Here is a 19,542-nt window from a genome sequence, read left to right as displayed (position 1 = left end):
TATCCAAAAAGTCGGAAAATTACTGTGTAAAAACAGCCAAAGCATGAAAAACAACCTAGCTCAAAATGACCTTAATGTGACCCAAAAAGGAGCTTGGTGAAATGGAAAAAAAGTGCAGGGCTCACTGTATCAAGACCTAAATATAAATACAGGAAGAAGACAAAGTGCCTGCTGGTTCAGTAAATGTTGTATGAGGTGGTTTGGGGTATCCATTTATTAACCATAGTCTTTCTTCACAAGCACAGTTTTAGGATTATCTCTGTGTTAGCTGAATTCAAACTGAATTCCCTTGGCGAGTAATATAGACACATTCCACGGCTGCAGTTCAATAATCAGGGCAGAAAAACATGAAATCACAGGAAAACGTCCAGGATTACATCACTTTGAATAACAAAAACAGTGCAATTGCTCTACTTAGGTTAACATCCCGCGCTCACTGTGTTCCCTCTGGGTCTCGATTAGCTCTGAGCTCATCGTTGTCCAAACACTATACATTCCCCATGATTATCGCTGGAACCTACTGTTTGTATTTCTCCCTCTTCGTTCTGAAGCCCTGTTAACTCCTCCGTAACTCTTACACATCTCGTAGTGTCATCAGCTAGTGTCATGAAGAATGTAATATCAAGAAACACCACAAACAGACATGCAAAACTAAAAAGGTTGCAATTGAGCACAAACAACACATTGAGCAAAAACAACTTTATTAGGTTATTTCTTTACATTTAGCAGCACAAACTTGATGTAACACAACCTGTCCACTTTGGTCAGAGCTATTTCAAATCCCATAAACCAATGACTCACCAGTTTCTTGCTAAGAAGAATTTTAATACCGTTCTCATTCAAGCACTTAGTTAGGGGACGGTTAGCTCAGCGTGAAGACTACAAGTAACAGTAAGACAATAAGAAAGTGAGCCTCTAATTCACCCAATAAGATGTTTTATCTGATTATTTCTGTAGAAAAACAAAGAACCAAAAAGGATCTGAGCTGGGACATTAACACAAACTTTTATCTTTTTCTCTTGAGCTAAATTGGATGCCGAGCTAATCTAGCAAACAAATGGCTCTGGCGTCGTAGCAGTGTTTATCATTTCATTTAATTGGAAGAAGCTAGTCTCCCAAACTGCTGAATTGTTTATTAATATTGTTTAAAGGTCTTATATTGTGTTAGTACTCATTTCAGTTCCTGCTTATTTATTATTGTTACTTTTATGCTGTGAAAGTTCTGTTATTAACATATGATGTCGGCTACTGTCCCTCTCTAGGTCTGTCCCCCCTGTGCTCAGACTCCTCGTCGGGCTCAGAGGAGGAGGCGGGGCCAGGTGACGACATGTCGGGCATGGAGCACTGGATGAGCCGCCCTTCCCAGCTAGGCCCCGCCCACCTCGGCTCCACCTCCTCCTCGTCCTCGTCCACGCAGAGCGGAGGCAGCGGTAATGCCGGACGGCTAGCCGACTCGCTGGCGCACATGCACATCTCGCACCTGGCGCACACGCACCTGGCGCACCTGGGCCAGTCGCACCACCAGCAGAGCCACCTGTCACAGTCGCACCACGGTAAGACTTCAGTCCTCTCGTGCATTTTTCCTAATACAGCTCCAGCATTTAGAATTTTCACCTGTGTCTTTTAATAAAGGTGATTCCTAAAATGAGGAAATTCACATTATTTTTTATTATAGTCTAACCCAAAGATTGTTACTGATAAAGCGTTTGGTCTACAAAGAGTGAAAACAAGGTCAAAGAGGTCAAAGGAGTCAGTTTTCATTTTCTGACACAACTGAGGTTGTAACAAGGAGGACTAGAATTTCGTTGGTGTTGCAGTACCGTTATGGCCCAATAGGAGTGCAGTTCAAGAGCCTTTGCAGTAATTCACAGTATTTGACTGTGATGCAGCTGTTTATTGCTCCTTCAGGTATCGGCCACCTGTCTCTGAAGAGGAAGGGAGCTCTTAGTATAGCAGAGAACGGCGGCTCTCTGCGACGGTCCTGTGAGTTTGGCTCCGACATGCTGTGGCCTCCGCCGCTGGAGTCAGACGGTAGGTTTCACCTTTTTCAGAGTCTCTGAAGACTGCAGAATGCCTGCAGAATGCCTTAGTGAGTATAAACAATCAAAATAATGCAGCCTTTAATCACCATTCATGATAAGACATGATAGGTGGTAACCCCAACCTTGAGTTTGGAGAAAGGCAGAATGTGTGATGTGAACAGTTTGACTTGGGGGAACTGTTTAAGTAAAGTTTAGGGTTACATTTAGAGTTGGAGTCACCACGGATGGCCGGATAGACCTCAGCAGGTTAAGAGAAGAAATGTCAGCTATTCCCAAAAGAGTATGTGGACATTAAATCGTTTTCTTATCAATTTCTGCTTTTAAAACCTTTGAACATGCACTAAATCACTCCATAAAATGTGGAAGAAGACTGTGAGGTATTGCCTCAAGTCGAATTGATGCTGAGGTGCAATTTTGTCTAATACCAGTGAGTCAATGCAACTTCTCTTTAGAAAATAGGTTTGGCTGAAAAGAAATACATAAAGCTAAACAGCTGCATATCTTGAAAAAGACTGCACACATGTGCTGGTAAAATGCTGCTCCCTGGTGGTAAAAGGTTTAGTTCAATTCTGTACAGGATAGCTACAAAGTGCACCTTTAATATGACCAAAAACGTCTGTTGTTATTGCTGTTTGGAGAAGAAGTTTTCCGTTGAAAGCTTTACACTTGTGTACGCAGCAAGTGATGTTTTGAAGCGCAGCTATTCCAGACCCTGCTGACTCCTGTGTTTGTCAGGGCTGTGACCCAAATTAGCAGTGAAACAAGATGACCATCAGAACGTGTCTAATTGCCCGTGGACTCTATAACACACGGCACTTGACAAACAGAGCAGTGATAAAGGTGAACAGTGAGTCACCGCTGTCTGTTTCAGCTCTCTCTCTCTCCATCTGCCTCACAGAGAACCACTCGGCCCCGCCGGACGTGACGGGATACTCGTCGGACTCGTCCCACTCCCACACTGAGCGTCACCACATGGCCAATATGGGAACCATTGCCAGGAACACGCAGAAATACGGCAACGCGGAGCGCATGGAGACAGGCGATGGTAGGAGTCACAGCCAACGTCACACCTTTAGCCAGCTCCCAGCTGGAGCCTCTGAATAAAAATACTGGAGACCGTCTGATAAAAATAGCAACTCTTTAATCAGGAAGTGAGCTCAAATTGGACCAGTGCCTCAGAGAACTGGCCAATTACACGGTTTGTGTTGATGTCAGTCCCCTGGAAGAACAGATTGGACTTTTTTACCATTTATTTTTCTAAGCAGAGCTGACAGAGCACCTTTGTTGTTCTTTCTTCAGCATGTTTCACAATCACAGTCACAGTTAGAGAGCTGAGAGCTCCTCAGAATAATCACAGGCTGTGGTCCACTTAGCAGAGCCTTGTGCCAAAAATACAGAGTTTCTACTTCAGCGCCTTAAAGGGAAACCAATCTGCAAATTTCCATCTTCATACATTTATTATTTGCTTGTACTTGATTAGTATTTTATTATTTACAGTCCAAATTAATCCATATTTATCATGTACCAGGCTCTTGGTGAAGTTCATCTTCTGTCAGAAACAACCTGCTTTAGCTCCTCCCTCTTTAAGCCAGCTTTCCTCAGATGACCATATAAGGGATATTCTCACATGACATCATACAGAGCCAGGAGTCTAAAAAACTGTTGAAATGCAATGTTTAGACTGTAGATTGTACAAATGTTGCAGTGCTGCAAGTCTGCATTCTGTTTAATAGTCTCAGTGCGGGGACGCCTCCAGGTCCAAAAGTACCATATTTCACTAACCTTGAACTAATGGTTTACGTTGGCTAGAAATGTGTTCCCCTCGTGGTTAAAAATCTGGGCCCTCTTGCTTCTTATATTAAATCCTCCATTAGGAACCTTGGTGTTATTTTGATCCAGCTCTGACGCTGGACACACACGTTAAATCTTCAGTTCGCTCTTGTTTTTACCATTTAAGAAATATCACTAAGCTGAGTCCCGTTGTGTCACGTTCCAAATTGGAAATGATTATTCATGCTTTTGTTTCATCTCGCTAGACTATTGTAATTCCTTGTTTACTTGCTTAAGTAATGCCTCCCTGGAACGACTGCAGGGTGTTCAAAATGCTGCTGCTAGGCTTCTGATAAAGCATCACAAATACTCCCCTGCTGATTCAGCTGCATTGGCTCCCTGTCAAGTTCAGGGTCCAATTTAAGATCATAATCATGACTTATAGGGCTCTGCACGGTGTAGCGCCAACTTACATAAGTGATCTTCTTCTTCCTTATCACCCCAGCAGGTCCCTGAGGTCTTGTGACCAGGGGTTGCTGGTTTGTCCAGCATACAAGGTTAAAAACAAAAGGTGACAGAGCGTTTGTATCAGTGGCTCCCAGACTCTGGAACTCGCTCCCTTTGAGTTAGAGATCTGTGGACTCAGTCACATCTTTAAAAAGCAGTTAAAAACGTTTCTGTTTAAACTCGCTTTTGATTGATTTTGTTTTGTTTGAGATTTTAATGTCTGTTTTCTGCCTTTGTAAAGCACTTTGTGATTTTATCTTGAAAGGTGCTATATAAATAAATTTTTACTTTACTTACTTTACTTTACATCTTTTATATACAGTCTATGGTTTAAAAGCTTGAACTGTTTGCTTACAGGACTGACAAATTCTTTATTTCTCTCTCATATATGAAAGAAAGTCAGAAGAAAAGCAGGATCGTTCATTCAGTATTTGTGCAGGGTTTACATCACAGGCAGCATTTAGTCTCAGTCTTTGCAACACATCATGTAACATGGAGGTTTATTATAGTTATCACGATCGTCTTGTAAGCTGTTCACGTCACCACTTTCCTTTTTGCAGGTGTTCCGGTCAGCAGTCGCGTGTCGGCTAAGATCCAGCAGCTGGTGAACACGCTGAAGCAGCCTCGCAGACCTCCACTACGAGAGTTCTTTGTTGATGACTTTGATGAGCTTTTAGAAGGTAAAAACCGTCTTTCTGTTCATTCTAAAAAACTATCCCCAAGTGATTCATTTAATAAATCTCTTTAATAAACACGTAATGAGCTTTGCTACAGGTCAGTGAGCAAAATCAGCCTTTTTCAAAGAAACACAGCTCAGTGCTGAGGTGTTAAGTGGCATTCATGGGTGCAAATAAATGAACTGTGAATGTTAATTTTGCAGGTCTCAAGAAATTTTGGAAAAAAGAGTTTCTGTTAAGTTGAAGCTGACAGTTGGTCAGCTTGCAAATAAGTTTGTTTGCGTGCGATTACAGAACAGCAGCAGTTACAGCATCTTTCTAACAGCTGAACGTCTTGTAAGCTGGTTAAGTCCCAGAAATTGCAGTTCCTTCAATGGCCACTCGAGGCAGGATCCATGTGGGAGTAAATTCCCATAGACTCCCATGTTAAAAACATTACAGCAGAAATAAACCTGTTGGCAGCTGACAATAAGAAACAACGTAACCTATTTAAATTTTATTAGCACTTAAAGTTGTGCAGTATTATAGGCGTGGCCACACTGATTTTTGCAGAACAGTGCGCCCTCAGGCAGGTTTGTGCTGGTCCTGTGTGGTTCATAGCACTAACATAACATGTAATATGTCTCAAATTCATAACATGTGGTAAGCAAAGTTCTTCTCTTAGTATCTTATTCCCCAACTGGTCGCATCAAATGGCGTCCCGTCCCTGAGCCTGGTTCTGCCAGAGGTTTCTTCCTGTTAAACGGGAGTTTATCCTTCCCAGTGTCACCAAGTGCTTGCTCAGACAACCTTACCTCTACAATATAAAGACCCTAGGTAAACAAGTTCGCTAGCCTTAGCACTCCAGCCTTTTATGGTCCACTCTGACTCCAGAAATATGAAGCTGTGAACAGACATTAGACTGAATTTTGACGCTTCCAAACAGAGTGGCTGCCATAAACTTTGTGCAGATCAATAATCATCTGCTACCCTTTAAAAACCTCTTTCTTTGAATTAGTTCATGACAGTTAAAGAACTTTCAGAATTTAAAAAAAATGGGAAATGCAGTCAGATTTTTAGTTTTAGTTAATAATAATGAATAAAATAATACAGGAAGATGCTGGGCAGTGGTAACCAATGTGACCAAAATCTTCATTAATGCTGAGAACAACACTCACGTCCATGTAAAGAACTGTCTTCATGTGGACACTCCAAGTCATGGAAAGGTTCATATAGAGCACAGATGTGTTGTTAAAGGGTTAAAGTTGTAAACGTACTGAAATATTTGCTGCTCTTTGCTCGCCTCTCTCCATCTGGGAGTGTTTTCTCTGTTTCTTCGACTCTCTGGGAAACTCATACTTTTGTCCAGTTTTGTGGTCTTTTAAATCATATCCTGGAGTCATTTGACAATGTAAACATGTGTGTTATAATCATACAACAAAATTTTGAGCTTGGGATTGATGTAGCGGTTAAAACTTCCAATTGACTCTAACTCTATTTTTTATGGCACTGGCTGAAGATTGAATCCAGTCAAATCCCTCCCCGCTGCTGCCTCGCTCTCAGCCTCTCTGTAGTCTGAACTCAATATTCAAAGAGGATCAGCGCTCCACTCACAAATTATTCACGTTCCCCTCAGTACATCTGTGTTCATAAAAGTTTTTTATTGTTTCTTTTCTCTTGAAATCAAATAAACAGTAAACGTTTGTGAGCTGTGCACTCATGAAACTCTCGGCCTCATCCTGTTACAGTCCAGCAACCCGACCCTAACCAGCCTCGGCCGGAGGGGGCGGAGATGATGCCAGTGCGAGGAGAGCCGCTGGGGGTGGTCACTAACTGGCCTCCTTCTCTGGAGGCGGCTCTCCAACGCTGGGGAACCATCTCCCCGAAAGCCCCCTGCCTCACCAGCCTGGACACAGCAGGGAAGCCCCTCTACGTGCTCACATATGGTAACCACACACTTAGTGCTCACTCATTCATGTCCACCAGAGCTACAGTTAGATAAATGTTTTGCTAGTTCAAGAATTTAAAAATGCACAGACATGCATGCTGGTTAGGCTGAATATGATTCACACCAGGGGTGGTGTACAGCCGTATGTTGCACACTCCTGGTCTTTATATTTATCATTCTTAACTTGGTCTCCTGCTCACTACAAACAAGAACAAGCATTAAATTTGGACTCTTAACTGTACTTTCATAACTTTTCCAGCTCTTCCTGCTGATAAAAACCTCTCTCATGGCTATTCATCTTTCTTTGTCACAGTTAAATATGTGACTGGTCCGGCCTGCTTAAGATCAAAGTGGGCTGTATGTGGCCCACAATGTAAAATGAATTTGACACCCCGGCTCTGACGCTGACTGAGGTAAATGGTAAATGGCCTGTATTTGTATAGCGCTTTACTAGTCCCTAAGGACCCCAAAGCACTTTACATATCCAGTCATCCACCCATTCACACACACATTCACACACAGGTGATGGCAGCTACATTGTAGCCACAGCCACCCTGGGGCGCACTGACAGAGGTGAGGCTGCCGGACACTGGCGCCACCGGGCCCTCTGACCACCACCAGTAGGCAACGGGTGAAGTGTCTTGCCCAAGGACACAACAACCGAGACTGTCTAAGCCGGGGCTCGAACCGGCAACCTTCCGATTACAAGGCGAACTCCCAACTCTTGAGCCACAATCGCCCCAAGGTGCCCCTGCTGTCAGACCAGTGAATACATTTGGGGTTATTTGGCGTCTGTTCTTGTTTGGTTACGGTTAATTTACAGTTTGTCAACTTGTCAACAACTCCGGTGACACCTTAACCCCATTTGCACATACAGAGGGTGATAGACTGAAGTCTGACAGAGAGAAGCTAGTGCAACCAGAAATCGGTGAAAATGCTCAAAGGGACCTAAATGTGCCTAAATAAACTAAATATAATATTTTAATTTTATTATTTTAATCTCTGAAACAAACTGCATGAAAGTGAAGTTGTTATTAAACCGCTGCTTCACTTTTTTACTAAAGAGAAGAGGAGTCATGCAGGAAAGTGGTGGAACAACAAAAGATAAAACATCCACAGAAGCATCTGGTGGTTTTGTTGGCCCCTCTGTGTCCCTCTGGTGTCTGTGATGGTTATTTATCTTTTTGGTTACTTTGAAGGTTTCTTCACTTCCTGTTCAGTATCCCGCCCACCCTCATTAGTTTCACCTGGTCTCCTTTTCAATCACCAGCTGTTGTGCCCTCTTTCCTCTTTTCTTTATGAGATCATTTGTTTGCCCTCTGTTGGTCTGCCTCTTCATGATTCCTCTTTTAAAAGTCATGTTGGGTTTTTGATTTGATTCGTTTGATTTCTTTTTGTTTTGATTTTTGTCCAATAAAGTTGTGCTTTTTTTTTTTTTTGTGTGTGTCTTTTTTCCCGCCTCCATCTTTCCAGGCACAAAAAAGTTTGAACTCTGTTACAGTTCTCATAGCAAAATAAATCCCCCTAAAATCAATATAGTAATATATATATATAATATATATTAAAATCCATCAGAACAGACACATCTTAAGTACTAATTAAACATGAATAGTTATGTCCATGACTCTGTTATAAAGCTCTTTTATTGCCTGACCTTTCTTTTCATTTTTTCATTCATTTTTTGTATTAATTAAACAACATCATGTGTCCTTTTTTCCTAATTGGCACTCGGTCATCACAACATTGAGAACCTCTGATGTGGACTATAATGAGACACTCCCTGAGACTAACACATATAATGACCTGACCAGGCCATTAAAACCAGCAGCCTAATGATCCTGTGGGTCCTGCTGTGAACTGGGCTTCTCCTCGATGCTTGATCAGACTGGGATCTGGGGATTTTCTTAGGACCTCGACACCTTGAAAGCTTTTTTTTGCTGTTTCTCAAGTCGTTCCTGACCAATTTTTCATTGTATTTGCAGCTTCTGTAACAGCATATGACAAGGCTGCACAGGGAAATCAAATTATGCAAAAGAAGTAGCGGCGTTTTTTTAATATTCTATTTTTAATAAACTCAGAGCTGAACGTGTGCAGGAATGCGCCCCCCCTCCCCCCACCATCTTTACATGGTTTCCTCTTTCCTGTGCACCTGTCCACCAACTGTGCGTTAGACACTTGCTTTTAAGTATAATCCATCCATTCTCCAAACGTCAGTAGTGACCTCTCCTGACTGCTGAAAGCTCTTAAATGTCATCACTTCAGACAGTTTTTTTTCTCTCTTATCGACTGAATTGCCTCAAAATAGAAGTGCAAGAACACACAAACACAATCTCAGTCTCTCTCCCTCCCCCTCTCTCAATCGCACCCTCATATCCTGTGTCCCGCTCCCCGCAGGGAAGCTGTGGTCTCGCAGCATCAAGCTTGCCTACAACATCCTCCACAAACTGGGCAGCAAGCAGGAGCCCATGGTGCGACCGGGCGATCGGGTGAGTCACACTCGCCCACCACTGCAGCTCTCACTTTTCACTTTTTTCTTTTTGTTTGTGCTCACTTCACTCCAACCCTTTGATACTTTGTTCAGCCAAGTTAGCTTTTTTTTAAATCTATTAAAACAGATAATTATATATTTGCTGGTATATTGATGATGATGATGATGATGATATGCAGTTTTTATTATTGACCAAAAATGTCTCTATAATAAAGCTCCTGTTGTATTCCCTTGAGAATGAAGGGGATACTTCTCTGAGATATTGATACCACTGTAATATCTGTAAGCAAAATATTGAGCTGCAGTCTGCAGCTTAGCACAGCGAGCAGAAGCAAATCTAACCTGACTCTGTTCAGCACAAAGAAAACGCTTTTAAACCTGCACTTAAGGTGCTTTTGACCTCCTGTAGGTTTCTGTTCTGTTCAGAAAAACACATTTGCTGGAATAGCAGTAAAAGATTGCAAGAAGTACATCACCACATGCTTACAATTCAGTTTGTCCAGTTTGCATATGCAGCTGATGCATATGCAAAGCGGACAGACCACCAGTGCCAGTTTCAATAAATGGGAGGTGCTCAAGCAGTGGAAATGACACCAAAGCAACGTGAGGCTGTTATCAACTTTTCATTTACAAAAGCAGTACCAACAGCTCTCTGTCTGTGGAGTGGAACAAAAAGTCCTCTAGAAAAAGTTGGGAGATGTGACACTGGTGTCGGGGTTAATGGCGCACATGTCACTGTGTGGCTAGCTCGCTGCTCTTCTTTCATCGAGTCGTTCCTGGGGAGATTTTTATTAGGAAAAGCATAATGGGTCTGAGAGGGTAGTGGTGCAAAGAGTTTTGATATATCGAACAGTGATAAAAAATATGTGCAGCATAAATGTGAGAAACAGCAGCAGGATGCATAATACAGAAGTGTGTGTGCTGTTCAGCTGTGGCAAAAAGAAGAGCTGTTGTTATGTTTGATAGAGAACAGAAGGAATGATGAAGTGTTCTTAAATAAAAGGAGTATTGATCCCCTGCGCTAAAGTCTATCATAGCCTCAGTTCAGCCTTCCACAGTGCGGGAAGATCAACTGATTTCAGTGCCAGGCCACGTCAGCTGAAATTCTTCTACATCTCATATTGTTCGTGTGTTTTTTAAGCAGCTGTAGACCTCCTACAGCTGCTGCGCATGTGAAAGCTCCTCCTGTTCGCACAGTTTCTGACTTAATCAGTGTCATAACTACTCTCACTGATGGCCGACTGCTCTGTGCTGCGGTCTTGGATCACCCTCCGCCCTTAACTGCTCTCAGATAGTTGAGCACACTTGTGATGCCAGCTCTGCCTGCCTGTCACAGTTTATACTGGGCCTCATCTCTGTTCATTTAAAAGGAGCTGCACACAGTGTTTTTTGCCAGATGTAGCCACGATCACTTTTTCTTGTAACCTAATGATTATTAAACTCACGCACATGCCCAGTGTTGATGTTATCCTCACCGTCACGTTTCAGTGGTGGACATAATGATCTTCCAGACTACTGCTCTGGATTCATGTTGAGTGCACAAACACAAGACTGTTATCAGTCTCCTCACTCTGCTCTCAGTGAAAAGCAAATAAACACAGAGCTGTATGTTAGTCATTCTAGCGAATTAACTTGTGCTGAGCATACAGATAAATGTGCTGGGGACTTTACATGAACTTGCGTGTTGCTTAGAAACTGACTGAAATTTTCACTCCTTGTGTTGCTTTCTGAGCCTTAGAAAATGATTTCAGTTCTCTGAACCCCCGTGCTGTCTTCTGTCCTTCCCTCCTAGGTGGCGTTGGTGTTTCCGAACAACGACCCAGTGGCCTTCATGGTGGCCTTTTACGGCTGTCTGCTGGCAGAGGTGGTCCCTGTTCCCATAGAGGTGCCCCTAAGTCGCAAGGTACTTCAGAGCACTGCAAATCAGCTGTCTTTAGCCGTGGCTGCAGCTCTCTGGTTCCTTTCCTTTACCTTTAAATCTGTTGCTGAAGGTGTTTGGTGCAGGATTAGTCTCTACTGGATGTTAGGTAATTAGATTTTTCATAAACCTGCTGTGGCCACATCTGTATTTCACCTCGCCCCCCCGGAGCTCCAGACTCCCGCTGCGTTTCATTTCAGTCGTGTTTGCACAGAAGCCATATCCATACCTCAGACAGTTGATAAAATGTTTTGGATCTTCAGCTGCAGCCTTTTACCAGCAACAAGTATTTCTGAGGAAATAATCACGTCTAAACAGAAAGCAAAAAAATACAGTTGACACACAAGAAACGGGCCCTCCTGCTGCCCCACCGTCACACAGGAAACACACATCAGCTCAGCTACAACTGCTGATCTTTCACCTTCAGTGACCTCAGATTTCAGCAGCTTCTTTTTTGGATGCCTCCCTGTATCGTAGTTGTTTCTGCTTTAGTCTCACTCTGAGACAAAGCTGCTTGTCTTTGCAGCGCAGTGGCCAGCATAGGGGTTGGCATGGTTACACGGTGATGACTTGCTTAGCAGAAAATGCCTTTTGCTGCATGTCGGTAGCCTCTCTTGAACCCCTTCCCCCCTCCTGCATTTGTGCTGCAGGATTTTCCATAAAATTTACGTTTGGGCTGCTGAAGCAGTGCAGCAGCAGTGCAGCAAGAGTCACTTCCAAACCAGCGCTGCATGTTCACAAGTGTAACTGCAAGTTCGCTGTACACGTGCAATAACATTAAAGGGCTGTTCTGTTCTATTCTGTGCTTCAGTAGAAGTCTTTTACAAACATATAGCTCTGCATTTACTGTAGTTATGAGATATCTGAACAGCAAAAGCATCAGCTTTATTTTTTTCATCTTATTCTATATCATCCAATAGGATGCCGGCAGCCAACAGATTGGATTCCTGTTGGGCAGCTGTGGCGTTACTGTGGCGCTGACCAGTGATGCCTGCCATAAGGGTCTTCCCAAGAGCGCAACAGGAGAGATCCCACAGTTCAAAGGTGAGGGAAAGTCATCAATCATAGCTGAGTTGTAAAGGCGTGATGCGGGGTGGGGGGATGGGTGGCTTTGCTAAATGTGCACAACGAGAGAAGAGAAAGGGTGTTCATTCAAAGTGAGCACACTGTCAGAGAAACATCTTGTCACTCTCCAGAGTTTTACTGGCTTAGAAAAAAAAAGCTAATTTGAATCAGACTGCTGAGTGGCTTTGTATTATAGTTCATCAGTAGATTTTTATTAATAATCTAGATTTACAGAGTAATTAGTAAGCTTGTGTTAGGCTCTCACTGTGTAAAACAAAGCGAGTGTATATGAAAGCAGCTGAAAAGATTGTTTTTCTTTATTTTGAACTTTTCTGCACAGGTGGTTCGATTCCACCGTCGCAAGTTTTTGTTGTTACAAATTACAATAACAAAATGCTGAGTTCTGCAGCTGTAACTGTCTCTTGACTGCAGCTCGACCATCTTAACTGCAGTTGTTGTTGAAAGCAATGAAAACTCCTTTGTGCTGAATCTCATCATATTTTTATGCTCCAAACCACATTTTACAATCTGCATGCATCTATTTCCAGTCACAAATGTGAGTGAAACTCCCTGCACTACTATCATCGCCTTCCTACACTGTGTTAGTGCCAGTAAGAATCTTCTCTTTCTTTCAGCGGCATTAAACGTTTCCATGGGTGTGAAAATACTAACTGGAAGGGAAAAAAATGCTCGTTAGTGAGGACTCTGTTAAGCTGTTTTGCTTCTGTGATTGGTGGAAGCGCTGTCACTGTCAGAGCAGCTGGCCAATCGAATTGCCCAGCATACATGAAAGGTAAAACTAAACAATGGACCAGCCAGTGCAGACGGAGAAGGTGATACAAGGAACTTGGATAAAACATAATCTGACAAAGACTCACAGAAAGCATTTGGACCTGAGTCCAAACACAATCAGGGTCAATCATACAATTACCCACTCCAGTAAGGCTACCACTGCGCACACCAATATAAATACAAGGGTGTAGCAGCTGAAGTGAAGCATTGAACCCCGGGCGTCCTTGTTGTTTTCTGTGGAAGTTACATTAAGCTCCATGGAGCAGGTGAGGAGGGCAGCAGGTCAGACACAGGAATGCCACACAGCACCCAATCTTCTCCAAATACAAGATCCTGTGCAGGCTAAATGCTCCCAGTGTGGCTTTCAGCTGTGGGGAGGACTCAAAACCACCAAAGAAACCAAGATGACTTTCTAAATAAAACAGCAAAAATCAGCATCGTGACAGTCATATCAGAACTCCTCTGTCTCTCTTCATTACTTATCGTACCTTTTGCTTCCCTCTCGCCCCTGCAGGTTGGCCGAAGCTGCTGTGGTTCGTAACAGAGTCGAAACACCTGTCCAAACCGCCCAGAGACTGGTTCCCCCACATCAAAGATGCAAATAATGACACTGCTTACATAGAGGTGAGGCTAATACACACACACACACACACACACACACACACACACATATATGCAAACACAAAGGCACAATGAAACTGTTGCCTGTGGTCCATCTCACCAACCGCTGGGTTGCTGCTTGTGCTGTTTGTTTGCACTTTGTGCTGATAGGATTAGTGTTACAGGCTTACTGCATATGTCTGCATTGACAAAGATTTGAATTGTGGTAAACATGTTTGTTTCCTTTCTCTGGTGGAGAGAATAAAATCTGTAGGTGTAAAGGTATGTGTTTACATCGGGAACCTGTGCCAGACTATTTCTGTCGAGAAGCATCTGCTTCCTGCTGACAATCTCATGTCAGCTTTTGTACTCAGTAAGGAAATCAAACTTGTGTGAGCTTGAAAGGAGCTGGTAGCCAAGTTTGGATTTTCTCTCACCTTTGGTCAAAGCCAGACTGGACATACACTCAGCTGAGACTTTTTCCACACGACCTTAATTCTTCCATAGATTCAACAAAGTTCTACAAACATTCCTCACAGATTTTAGTCCATATTGACATGACAGTGTCACACATTTGCTACAGATTTGTCAGCTGGTCATAAAACGATAGACAAGATGAGCAATGATGCTGAGGTAGGCTGTGGTGGTTAAATGATGCTTAACTGGTACTGAGGGCCAAAGATCATGTCCCCCACACCATTACACTACCAGCTGCAGCCTGAAGCATTGATATGAGGCAGGATGGATCCATGTTTTCATCTCCTTTATATTTAATTCTCACCCTACCATCAGAAAGTGACACTCACCAGAAAAGGCAACATGTTTTCTTTTTTTGTGGGCCAAATTTTTGTGAGCGTGTGCAAATTGTAACCTGAGTTTCCTGTTCTTAGCTGACAGGCATGGCCACAGTGTGGCCTTCTGCCGCTGCTGTCGTCCATCTGCTTCGAGGTTCAGTGTGTTGTTCATTCATTCAGAGATGCTCGAAGCAGTCTGGCCGCACTCCTCTGACCCCTGGCACCTGTCAGAGAACTGCTCACTGGATGTTTTCTCTTTTTCTCACTATTCTCTGTGAATCTCAGAGATGTTTCTGTGATCAGCAGTTTCTGAAATACACCAGCCTGACACCAACAAGCCTGCCAGCTTCAGAGTCAGCTCAGCTTTGAACTGCTTACATATTAATGTTAACAAGCAGCTGAACAGGTGTACTGAGGTGGGAGTAGCTATGGTAATTTGGGGGGGGGGGGGGGGGGGGGGGGGGGCAGTCATCTACTAATTTTCTTTTTTCAAAGCATACTCTGCTTTATCATCTGTTTACATGTGACCATGAGTCAAAGGTTCGCCTCTTGCTGGTCAAAGGAAGGAAACCAGGTTTCATCTTTTAAATGCCCACCTTTCTCTCAAGACCATCTTTGAGAAAGAATCTGATTTCTAGGCTTGGATTGTGGGTGTGCTATTTCTATAGTGTTTTTCTCAACATGTTTTACATTAAATAAATAATAAACGTGAGAAAACAGGTTATATATGAAACATTAATGTGACCTACTCCAGTTGCTGCATGTAGCTGCAGACATAAAAGTGGCGTCAGTCGGCGTATGTAGGCCAGAAAGCAATAAAGCACATTTCCAAATATCAGCATGTGGTATTTTATATTGTTTTTAAAATGAATGTTTTTGCAATTATCTGGATTTTTACGAACTAAAAACAAAGGAATAAATAATCAGCAACATTTATCTTTAGTAATAATCTATTTGCAGAGACCCACGAATGTGATTTCTTCAAAGTTGAAATGAGATTGTGTTTTTGTACTGAACGACAGGTACAGCAGGGTTGAGTCTGTCACTTACAGCTTCCCTCTGCTTTGCTTTCAATGATCCATCTGTTGTTTTCCTCCCAGTATAAAACCTGTAAGGACGGCAGTGTGCTGGGAGTCACGGTGACGAGGATCGCTCTGCTCACACACTGCCAGGCTCTCACTCAGTCCTGCAGCTACACTGAGGGTAAGGACGCACACACACACACACACACACACACACTGTGCAGTCTCAGGGTTATATATAAGTAATTTAACCCTCTTCTGTCCCATCTCTGCCTGCAGCTGAAACCATAGTGAACGTGCTGGACTTTAAAAAAGACGTGGGTCTGTGGCACGGCATCCTGACGGTAAGATCTGCCTGCAAGAGGTCATAGGTCATGACACTAATTTCCTGTTGGTTTTAGCTGGGAGAAGGGCTGTCACTTTTTTGACTATTCCTCTTTAATTTCCACTATTTTTAATTGTCAAGCAAATATTTTTCACACTGGGCGTCCTAATGGAGTCAAAAAATTTGAAAAATGATCAGTAAGACTTTATATCAAGAGCTGGCAGTTCGTCTTGTAATCGGAAGGTTGCCGGTTCAAGCCCAACAGTCTCGGTCGTTGTGTCCTTGGGCAAGACACTTCACCCGTTGCCTACTGGTGGTGGTCAGAGGGCCCCGTGGCGCCAGTGTCCGGCAGCCTCGCCTCTGTCAGTGCGCCCCAGGGTGGCTGTGGCTACAATGTAGCTGCCATCACCAGTGTGTGGATGACTGAATGTAGTGTAAAGCGCTTTGGGGTCCATAGGGACTAAGTAAAGCGCTGTACAAATACAGACCATTTACCATTTTAAGTATATTAACGAGCCTTTAAGTGTAAGTTAACCAGCTTCTAGCATCATTGTTAAACGTCCTTTCCTTCTTGTGTAGAATAAACACATATTTGATGAAGCATTGATCAGAGCTTTGGCATCCACCCTGTCCAAACCAAAAACAGTGGCTTTGCAAGATGAATAAATCTCTCAGTGTGAAATTAACAAGCGTTTTCATTGCTCTGACATCTGGAAGAAGAACTATATTTCAGGGTTGATTAAATACATAAATGATAATTGTGTTTTTAATTTTAATTTTTACACTTTATTAAGTCACGTCAGTATTTTTAAAACTCACAATTAAGCATGCCGTATATAAAGTGCTGCACAGAAAGCAAGAAAAACAATCAATAAAAGAAATAATTAGAAGATAAATAAAAGCAAAATTATGATCCACATAAAAACAATTCAGAAGAATAAATTGGGAACAAAGAAAGATGGAAAATTAAAAGTAAGTAATAGGATTCACAGAAAGACAAGTCCATTACTTTGATGTATTGAACTTGCGGAGCTGTTTAGCTGTGCTGAACGACGGGTTATGGAAGAAAGGAAGAAAAAGGCCAATGACGTGTAGCCGGACATCAGTGACCCTCTGCATTTGTGCAAAAGATCATCAAAGATGACTTTTAACACTTGGTTTTACGACACCGCCCCCTGGTGTCAGTACGCAGGTTAAACGTGTAGAGGCTGGTCTGCATCTGAGGGCTGTAAGTGTTTCCTGCAGCAGCTTGAGCTCAATTCTGCCTCGAGCTTTACTCTGGCAGTCACCCGTCTCTCACGCTCTGCCTCTTCTGTTCCCAGTTGCTTCCCAAAAGCAAAAGGATCTCCTCCAGCTGCTGATGAACTCCACTGTCCTTGTTCTGTTCTGCTAAAGTCCAAACTAGTGTTTCCGTCCAAGCAGGGGGACTTGGGTTTAGTCCAACAGTGGGACAGGATCCTTTATCTGCAGGGAAGCGCCTGAATTATATTAATGACCTGCACATTAACAACCTGGCCAGTGAGCCAGTTGGTAAAGAAAACCAAAGAGTGAAGGGGCCAGAGCAAGATGATTAGCAGTGAATGAACTTTCAAAATAAGAGCAAGAGAACCAGCCTAAATTGGGTGCAGAGGGTTTTTCTTGCAGACAGATTTGAAAAATGTAGAAATGCTAAAATGAATCACTCGGCTGGGACTGATGTAGCTGGCACGCTGCCCGAGTAAGGTCTTTGTGTGGGAAACACTGAAGCGTCTCATAAGGGATTATACCTGTCTTACCTAATGCACAGATATCTTCGTAGCTTACCTGGTCGACTTCAGCTCAGGCTTTCAGCCCACGCTCCCCAGCCTCCTGCCCATTTATCATTTATGATCAAATAATGCATAAAAAACAGAAGAGTTTTATTCCAAAGATATTAACATGAAGCCTCACCTGAATAACTTTCTCTGTGTGTGTGTGCAGAGTGTGATGAACATGATGCACGTGATCAGCGTGCCCTACTCGCTGATGAAGGTCAACCCTCTGTCGTGGATCCAGAAAGTCTGCCAGTACAAAGGTCAGGCACACACACACACACACACACCTGTCACTCATCTTAGTCAAGTCCGTCCATTCACCTGCCTGTCAAAAAGATTAAATGCTAATTTCACTCTTTTTCTCTGCACGCGCATCTCCTCCTGCAGCCAAGGTGGCCTGTGTGAAGTCCAGAGACATGCACTGGGCTCTGGTGGCCCACAAAGACCAGAAGGACATCAACCTGAGCTCGCTGCGCATGCTGCTGGTGGCCGACGGATCAAACCCCTGTAAGGTCGCGCTCAGCCTTCACAGCCGAGCTCTTTCACTAACGGGGGAGTTTAGCGAGGTGTATTCCAGATAGAGAATGTCAGGGAAATGAGAAAAAAAGAAAACTCTCTCGGGATTTCAGGAAACTGGGTCACTTTACAGGAATAGAGCAGGATGTGTCCGACTGCACAAACTTGGTACATTAAAAGGTTTTCAGCCTAACATGAGACAAAAATACAACAGCTTAAAACCAGGAGGTCATGTTTTCACCATCCAGACTGATGGTTTGTATCTTTAAGTTCAGTAACTGTTTAACTGGTTTAGCGGTGACCACAGAAAACTTGTTTTTCTGCATTAAGCTGCAGTGACTTGAAACTTGCATCATGTTGCATCATGTTTGGCACGAGGCAGGATTTTCAGGTCATAGCATTTATTCTGAGCAGGTGCTGTCTCATGGTGCCTTCAGGTGTGCTCTGACATTAGAGGATCAGCCCCAGGATATCTGGATCTGGTTGGTGATATTTATTTGAAAAAATCAAACGAGTTTCTCCCAAAGTTTCTCATTTCAGTGTGATAAGCATTTATGAGACATGACATTCAAACTTTTCTATCTCTGATGAAACCTTCCTGAAATTCCCCACAAATAATGTAGAAATTGGGAGACAAAACAAAAGCAGGGATGTAGCTTAACTGCTTCTCTAAACAGAGGAGTCGCGATCGAAGGAAAGGTGAAGGAGCGAGAGACACAAGTGTGTCGGTACACCTTTAATCTTAGCATATCATCAACATTCAGAAATCACACAGGTTTGTCTGTCAGTGACGAACATTTTCAGTTGTAGTGAAGCACACAGATGGATGCACGATAACCACTGTGGACACGTTTCAGTGAGAGTGGACTATTGAAAGCAGCAGTGATAGTTGAGGGGAAATGTTATGTTAATGACACAAAAAGGTGTTGATTTGTTTTTTCAGTTGATCTCTCTTCACAGTTATGAATACACACTTTATTTTTACCATACAAAACACACAGCTTTCTGGCAACATTACTGATTTTTAAATGCTCTGACATGGTGACACATGTTAGCCTGAGTGCGCTGGGATGAACTCATATTCCTGCCCTAAATAATTATTTCAGCTGATCCCTGCATACAGCTGCCCTCCAATGAGAAAATAAAAAACCCAAAAACACAATATAAAACCAGCCGTGCGCTGTTACCTGTGCTAATAAAATAGAAAAAAACGTCTAGCACCTGCCCAGAGACGTGGTCATAAAAAGGTGACTGGCCTGGAACATTTTAAAACTTCAGTCTTTTGAGTGTTTTTTAATCACATTCA

General features: G+C 43.0%; 1 protein-coding gene and 1 long non-coding RNA gene across 4 annotated transcripts in view; both read left to right on the top strand.

Annotated features, from left to right (window-relative positions):
- LOC146511774 (disco-interacting protein 2 homolog C-like) overlaps window positions 1-19,542 on the top strand; it is a 78,024-nt gene that overhangs the window by 29,272 nt on the left and 29,210 nt on the right. For all 3 annotated transcript variants that reach the window (XM_085172333.1, XM_085172332.1, XM_085172334.1), the window contains 13 exons: window positions 1,263-1,553; window positions 1,909-2,031; window positions 2,941-3,087; window positions 4,880-4,999; window positions 6,724-6,921; window positions 9,318-9,409; window positions 11,204-11,314; window positions 12,250-12,373; window positions 13,701-13,810; window positions 15,681-15,783; window positions 15,882-15,946; window positions 17,887-17,980; window positions 18,108-18,227. In XM_085172333.1, coding sequence (XP_085028459.1) covers window positions 1,263-1,553; window positions 1,909-2,031; window positions 2,941-3,087; window positions 4,880-4,999; window positions 6,724-6,921; window positions 9,318-9,409; window positions 11,204-11,314; window positions 12,250-12,373; window positions 13,701-13,810; window positions 15,681-15,783; window positions 15,882-15,946; window positions 17,887-17,980; window positions 18,108-18,227 — 1,698 coding nt within the window. The remainder of the gene's footprint in view (window positions 1-1,262; window positions 1,554-1,908; window positions 2,032-2,940; window positions 3,088-4,879; window positions 5,000-6,723; window positions 6,922-9,317; window positions 9,410-11,203; window positions 11,315-12,249; window positions 12,374-13,700; window positions 13,811-15,680; window positions 15,784-15,881; window positions 15,947-17,886; window positions 17,981-18,107; window positions 18,228-19,542) is intronic.
- LOC146511775 (uncharacterized) lies at window positions 6,928-8,602 on the top strand. Its single transcript, XR_014876044.1, has 2 exons — window positions 6,928-7,336; window positions 7,669-8,602. It is a non-coding gene; the product is annotated as an uncharacterized LOC146511775 (long non-coding RNA).

This window comes from Neolamprologus multifasciatus, chromosome 9 (assembly GCF_963576455.1).
Source record: "Neolamprologus multifasciatus chromosome 9, fNeoMul1.2, whole genome shotgun sequence".
In the NCBI taxonomy this organism is placed as follows: Eukaryota; Metazoa; Chordata; class Actinopteri; order Cichliformes; family Cichlidae; genus Neolamprologus; species Neolamprologus multifasciatus.
Note: the sequence above shows the minus strand (reverse complement) of the source record. Positions and strands in the feature narration are given on the sequence as shown.